Here is a 7182-nt window from a genome sequence, read left to right as displayed (position 1 = left end):
CCTCCACCCTCCCATCGCCGTACCCACCATCGCCTGCGCCTCCGTCACCGGAGCCACCCAGCCCCGCGCCGCCATCGCCGTACCCACCATCGCCTGCGCCTCCGTCACCGGAGCCACCAAGGCCCGCGCCGCCATACCCTGCGCCACCGTTACCCGCGCCGCCCAGCCCCGCGCCGCCATCGCCGTACCCACCATCGCCTGCGCCTCCGTCACCGGAGCCACCCAGCCCCGCGCCGCCATCGCCGTACCCACCATCGCCTTCGCCTCCGTCACCGGAGCCACCAAGCCCCGCGCCGCCGTCGCCTGCGCCGCCATCACCCGCGCCGCCCAGCTTCGCGCCGCCATCGCCGTACCCACCATCGCCTGCGCCTCCGTCACCGGAGCCACCAAGCCCCGCGCCGCCGTCGCCTGCGCCGCCGTCGCCCGCGCCGCCGAGCCCCGCGCCGCCATCGCCGTACCCACCATCGCCTGCGCCTCCGTCACCGGAGCCACCAAGCCCCGCACCGCCGTCGCCTGCGCCGCCATCGCCCGCGCCGCCATCACCGTACCCACCATCGCCTGCGCCTCCGTCACCGGAGCCACCAAGCCCCGCCCCGCCATCGCCGTACCCACCATCGCCTGCGCCTCCGTCGCCGGAGCCACCAAGCCCCGCACCGCCTGCTCTGCCCTACCCGCCATCCATTCCGCCCCCTTCGCCGGAACCACCGTCCCCTGGCCCCGCGTACCCTGGTGGCCACACGTCGGCGCCGCCACCGTCTCCCAGCGCGTATCCAGTGGTCCCCATGGCACCCCCGCCCAGCCCCTATCCAGCCATACCCAACGCGCCCGCCCCACCGGCCCTACAGACTTACCCACCCTCACCAGAGCCCCCATCGCCCCAGCCACCGTCACCGTCGCCGCCCAGCCCCACGCCGCCGTCGCCTGAGCCACCCAGCCCTGCACCTCCAAGCCCAGAGCCACCGTCTCCCGAGCCGCCATCGCCCAGACCACCAAGTCCTGAGCCACCATCGCCGTACCCACCATCGCCTGCGCCTCCGTCAACGGAGCCACCAAGCCCCGCGCCCCCGTCGCCTGCGCCGCCGTCGCCCTCGCCGCCCAGCCCCGCGCCGCCATCGCCGTACCCACCATCGCCTGCGCCTCCGTCACCCGAGCCACCCAGCCCCGCGCCGCCGTCACCTGCGCCGCCGTACCCTGCGCCGCCGTCGCCCGCGCCGCCATTGCCATACCCACCATCGCCTGCACCTCCGTCACCCGAGCCACCAAGCCCCGCGCCGCCGTCGCCTGCACCGCCGTCGCCCGCGCCGCCATCGCCCGCGCCGCCATCGCCGTACCCACCATCGCCTGCGCCGCCGTCGCCGGAGCCACCAAGTCCCGCGCCGCCATCGCCGTACCCACCATCGCCTGCGCCTCCGTCGCCGGAGCCACCCAGCCCCACACCGCCGTCGCCTGCGCCGCCGTACCCTGCGCCGCCATCGCCCGCGCCGCCATCGCCGTACCCTCCATCGCCTGCGCATCCGTCGCCGGAGCCACCAAGCCCCGCGCCACCGTCGCCTGCGCCGCCGTACCCTGCGCCGCCATCGCCCGCGCCGGCATCTCCGTACCCACCATCGCCTGCGCCTCCGTCGCCGGAGCCACCAAGCCCCGCGCCACCGTCGCCTGCACCGCCGTACCCTGCGCCGCCATCGCCCGCGCCGGCATCTCCGTACCCACCATCGCCTGCGCCTCCGTCACCCGAGCCACCAAGCCCCGCGGCGCCATCGCCGTACCCACCATCGCCTGCGCCTCCGTCACCGGAGCCACCAAGTACACCAAGCCCCGCGCCACCGTCGCCTGCGCCGCCGTACCCTGTGCCGCCATCGCCCGCCCCGCCATCGCCGTACCCACCATCGCCTGCGCCGCCGTCACCGTACCCACCATCGCCTGCGCCGCCGTACCCTGTGCCGCCGTCGCCCGCGCCGCCATTGCCGTACCCACCATCGCCTGCGCCTCCATCGCCGGAGCCGCCAAGCCCCGCACCGCCTGCTCTGCCCTACCCACCATCCATTCCGCCCCCTTCGCCGGAACCACCGTCCCCTGGGCCCGTGTATCCTGGGTATCCGCCTTCGCCTCCCAGCTCCCCCTTGCCTCCCTCGCCTCCTGGCCCCGCGTACCCTGGTGGCCACACGTCGGCGCCGCCACCGTCTCCCAGCGCGTATCCAGTGGTCCCCATGGCACCCCCGCCCAGCCCCTATCCAGCCATACCCAACGCGCCCGCCCCACCGGCCCCACAGACTTACCCACCCTCACCAGAGCCCCCATCGCCCCAGCCACCGTCACCGTCGCCGCCCAGCCCCACGCCGCCGTCGCCTGAGCCACCCAGCCCTGCACCTCCAAGCCCAGAGCCGCCGTCTCCCGAGCCGCCATCGCCCGAACCACCAAGCCCTGAGCCACCATCGCCGTACCCACCATCGCCTGCACCTCCGTCGCCGGAGCCACCAAGCCCCGCGCCGCCGTACCCTGCGCCGCCGTCGCCCGTGCCGCCCAGCCCCGCGCCGCCGTCGCCCGCGCCGCCATCGCCGTACCCACCATCGCCTGCGCCGCCGTCACCGGAGCCACCAAGCCCCGCGCCGCCGTACCCTGCACCGCCGTCGCCCGCGCCACCCAGCCCCGCGCCGACGTCGCCCGCGCCGCCATCGCCGTACCCACCATCGCCTGCGCCTCCGTCGCCGCGGCCACCAAGCCCCGCCTACCCGCCTCCCACCTACCCACCCAGCCCTGAGCCGCCGTCGCCGCAGCCACCAAGCCCCGCCTACCCACCTCCCGCCTACCCGCCCAGCCCCGAGCCGCCGTCGCCGCAGCCACCAAGCCCCGCCTACCCGCCTCCCACCTACCCGCCCAGCCCTGAGCCGCCGTCGCCGGGGCCACCAAGCCCCACCTACCCGCCTCCCGCCTACCCGCCCAGCCCCGAGCCGCCGTCGCCGCAGCCACCAAGCCCCACCTACCCGCCTCCAGCATACCCGCCCAGCCCTGAGCCGCCGTCGCCGCAGCCACCAAGCCCCACCTACCCACCTCCCGCCTACCCGCCCAGCCCTGAGCCGCCGTCGCCGGGGCCACCAAGCCCCGCCTACCCGCCTCCCGCCTACCCGCCCAGCCCTGAGCCGCCGTCGCCGCAGCCGCCAAGCCCCGCCTACCCGCCTCCCACCTACCCACCCAGCCCTGAGCCGCCGTCGCCGCAGCCACCAAGCCCCGCCTACCCGCCTCCCACCTACCCACCCAGCCCTGAGCCGCCATCGCCGCAGCCACCAAGCCCCGCCTACCCGCCGCCCGCCTACCCGCCCAGCCCCGAGCCGCCGTCGCCGCAGCCACCAAGCCCCGCCTACCCACCTCTCACCTACCCGCCCAGCCCTGAGCCGCCGTCGCCGCAGCCACGAAGCCCCGCCTACCCGCCTCCCGCCTACCCGCCCAGCCCTGAGCCGCCGTCGCCGCAGCCACCAAGCCCCGCCTACCCACCTCCCGCCTACCCGCCCAGCCCTGAGCCGCCGTCGCCGCAGCCACCAAGCCCCGCCTACCCACCTCCCGCATACCCGCCCAGCCCTGAGCCGCCGTCGCCGCAGCCACCAAGCCCCGCCTACCCACCTCCCGCCTACCCGCCCAGCCCTGAGCCGCCGTCGCCGCAGCCACCAAGCCCCGCCTACCCACCTCCCGCATACCCGCCCAGCCCTGAGCCGCCGTCGCCGCAGCCACCAAGCCCCGCCTACCCGCCTCCCGCATACCCGCCCAGCCCTGAGCCGCCGTCGCCGCAGCCACCAAGCCCCGCCTACCCACCTCCCGCATACCCGCCCAGCCCTGAGCCGCCGTCGCCGCAGCCACCAAGCCCCGCCTACCCGCCTCCCGGATACCCGCCCAGCCCCGAGCCGCCGTCGCCGCAGCCACCAAGCCCCGCCTACCCGCCTCCCGCCTACCCACCCAGCCCTGAGCCGCCGTCGCCTGAGCCGCCGTCGCCTGGCGGTGATAGAACGTCTCCTCCTCCCCCCTACTACGGCGGCGGCTACGGCAGTGGCGACGGTGGCGGTTACGGCGGCGGTTACGGCGGTTACGGCGGCGGCTATGGTGGCGGGTACGGCTGGGGTGGCGGTTGGAGCCCTGGCGATGGTGATGATGACTTTCAGAACGGCGAAGGCGCCGGCACGCCTCCGGCTTCACTAGCGCCACCACAGGCGCAGCCACCACAGCAGGCGCAGCCGCCGCTACCGCCGCTGCCGCCTCGTCCGCCGCCCGCTCCTGGCATCCCCTTCCGAGATGGCCAGCAGCAGTCCCAGTTCCAGCCCCAGCCGCCGGCGGCCGGAGATGGCGGCATTGGCAGCAGCGGCGACGGCTCCCCGCCTTCCTCGCCTCCACCGCCTGCCCCTCCTGGCGGCGGCGACGAGGCCTCGGGCACGCCGTCGCCGCCCGCCCACTTCAGCTCACTGGAGCCGCCCCCCGCCCCTGCCAGCGACAGCTCACTGGAGCCGCCCCCCGCCCCTGCCAGCGGCAGCGGCAGCGGCGCACCGCCTGTTGTAGGCGGCTCCTCCTCGCTACCGCCGACGCCCACGCCGCCGCCGGCACCGCCCGCGCCGCCTGCGCCGCCGCCGCCGCTGTTTGCATCCACGCCGCCGCCCTCTCCGGCGCCTAGCGGCGGCGACGGAGGCGGCGATGGTTTCAACAGCAGCGGCGGCGGCGGCGGCGGCGGCGGCGACCGCGGCGTCAACGTCAACGGCCAGGCACTGGATGAGGTCCCGAGTGGCGGCGCCGCCGCCGCAGGCGACAGCAGCAATGGAGGCGCCGCCGGGCCCGCCGCCGCAGGCAACAGCAGCAGTGGCGGCGGCGGCGGCGGCGGCAGTGGTGCCGGAGGCGCGTTGGCGACGGATAATGTGGTGACGGCAGGCGGAGGTGGCGGCGGCGGCGGCGGCAGTGGTGGCATGAGTGCTGCTGGTGTGGGTGCGCTGGCCGGGGTGGTGGGCGGCGTGGGGCTGATAACGGTGGCGGGAGCGGTGTTCGCCGCCGCAGTTGCCGCAAAGCGCCGGGTGAGTGGTACATATGAGCGGAGAACGTGCACTTGCCAGCCCACGTGTCACGTAGCACACCACCGCCTTACACCTCACAAATCACTTGTCAACAATAGGCAGACACACGCTCATCTTTACACTACCTGTGACCTTCCACCCAGGCCACGTCCGGGACAGGCTTGCTTGCCCTCGCTCGCAAGTCATATACAATCCCGCCCTCCACCCAATCTATCCCGCCCACCCTTGACCCGACCTATCCCGCCCACCCATCCATCACCCACCTGCAAATGCACATGCAGCGCTTCGCGCCCGCCCCCGACGTCATGGCACAACTCATGAACACCGAACCCGCCAGCATAGCCGGCGGCTACGGCGGTGGCGGCGGTGGCGGCGGCGGCGGCGGCGGCGGGAGCGGTTACGCCGCCAGCCGTTACGCCGCCAGCGGCGGCAGCATCGCGGGCTTCAGCGCTTTTGGCGGCGGCGGCGGTGGCGGCGGCGGCGGTGGCGGCGGCGGCGGTTTCTCCAGCAGCCAGCCCAGCGGCGCCAGTGTTCCCAGTCAGGGAGTGCCGGAACCTGCGGTGGCGACGTCGCAGGCGGGAGCCAGGCCGTGGGCAGCCGCCGCCGCTACCACTGCCGCTTCTCCCGCCTCCGCCGCCGCCACCACCTCCTCCGCAGGTCCCGTGCAAGACGTGGCGCCGGCGGCGCCGGTGGCGGAGGCAGTGGACGCCGCACGCGCTGCCGCCGCGACCAACGGTAACGCCAACGCCATGACCACGCCAGCGGCACCATGTCTGGATCCAGCCGCTCTGTCGTACATTCACCAGCACGGATCCGAGACCGCCATTGCCACGGCGGCTTTCGCCGCCGCCACCGCCGCCGCCACCGCCGCCGCCGCCACTGCTGCTGCTGCATCGCCTGCAACGCTGCCGCCATCGCTGTCGCCAGTGGCGGCGCCGCCGGCATGGTCGTCCACACGGTCATCGATCCGCGCCTCCGTGCGCTCTGCTACTGCCGCTGCTGTCGCAGCGGGCGCTGCTGTCAGTGCTGCTACTGCCGCCACGCCGCCGCCACCACCGCCGCCGCTGTCGGCACCGCTGTCGCTGGCTGGCCTTTGGACCTCCCGCCGCCACCGCCGCCAGGCATTTACCTTCAACACAGCCGCCGCCGCCGCCGCCAGCAGCAGCAACGGCAACACCGGCGGCGGCGCCTGGGCGCCGCCACCGTCGCCGTCGCCGCTGTCTGTGTCATCACAGCCACAGGGTCAGCAGGGTGCTACTGCGGCTGCAGCCACTGCCGGTGCTACAGCTCCTGCTGCTAATGCTACTGCTACTGCCGGCGGCGCCTCGCTGTCCCTGCTGCACCGCTGGCGCTACAGCCTGACCGCCAGCCTGCGCACCAGCATCAGCAACAGCACCCGCACCAGCGCCGAGTCCTCATTCGGGAGCATGCTACTGCCGCCGCCGCCCGCCAACGCCGCTGCTACTGCCGCCGCTGGCGCCCGCGGCCTGCAGCCACTACAGCCGCCGGTTGCTGCTGCTGCCAGCTCGGTGCGCTCCAGCCGGATGCTGGATCCCATTCCGGAGCCTGACCATCCGGATCCCGCGGATCTGCTTGATGTTGAAACGCCACCGGCGGCGGCGGCGGCGGCGGAGGCGGCTGCATATCGTGACGACGACGAGGATGATGACGCGGCGTTCTCGGTGGCTGAGGCTGAGGTGGACGCCGCATCCGAGGCAGAGGAGGAGGAGGAGGAGGAGCAGGAGGAGCAGGAGGAAGAGGTGGATGCGGTGGCGGCGGAGGGGGCATGGGAAGCTGCTGCGGAGTTCACCGGGCAGCAGCAGGGCTCGCCGGGTGATGAGCAGGCGGAGGCTGATGAGGCGGAGGCACTGCGCCGGATTGTGCTGGCGGCGGCGGAGGCTGCCGCTGATGCTGACGCGGCACAGGCGGCGATGCCACCGCTGCTGCCCTCGCCGCCGCTGCCCTACGCCACCGCTACAGCATCAGGGGAGAAGTCGGCTGCTGTAGCAGTGGTGGTGGCGGAGGCGGTGGAGGAGGAGGACACAGCAGATGAGGAAGAAACCGCGCCGCCGCCACCAGCTGCTCCTGTTGCGACGGCTTCTGCGACTGCGGTGGGGGCGTCAGCTGCGGAGCTGCAGGG

The 7182-nt window shown here is 74.6% G+C and overlaps 2 protein-coding genes across 2 annotated transcripts in view; one reads left to right on the top strand and one right to left on the bottom strand.

Moving 5' to 3' along the window:
- Positions 1-2073, bottom strand: CHLRE_08g373764v5 (uncharacterized protein). Its single transcript, XM_043065126.1, has 2 exons — positions 2038-2073; positions 1-1980 (listed from the first exon to the last, which is right to left on the bottom strand). The coding sequence occupies exons 1-2, from the start codon at positions 2042-2044 to the stop codon at positions 848-850; spliced, it is 1140 nt and encodes a 379-aa protein (XP_042922127.1). The 5' UTR covers positions 2045-2073; the 3' UTR covers positions 1-847.
- A 100-nt stretch (positions 2074-2173) lies between these two features.
- Positions 2174-7182, top strand: part of CHLRE_08g373726v5 (uncharacterized protein) — a 7981-nt gene continuing 2972 nt past the window's right edge. Inside the window, exons 1-2 of the mRNA XM_043065125.1 lie at positions 2174-5042; positions 5324-7153. Of these exons, the coding sequence (XP_042922126.1) occupies positions 2208-5042; positions 5324-7153 (4665 nt within the window). The 5' untranslated portion in view covers positions 2174-2207. The remainder of the gene's footprint in view (positions 5043-5323; positions 7154-7182) is intronic.

Source organism: Chlamydomonas reinhardtii, chromosome 8 (genome assembly GCF_000002595.2).
Source record: "Chlamydomonas reinhardtii strain CC-503 cw92 mt+ chromosome 8, whole genome shotgun sequence".
Lineage (NCBI taxonomy): Eukaryota > Viridiplantae > Chlorophyta > Chlorophyceae > Chlamydomonadales > Chlamydomonadaceae > Chlamydomonas > Chlamydomonas reinhardtii.
Note: the sequence above shows the minus strand (reverse complement) of the source record. Positions and strands in the feature narration are given on the sequence as shown.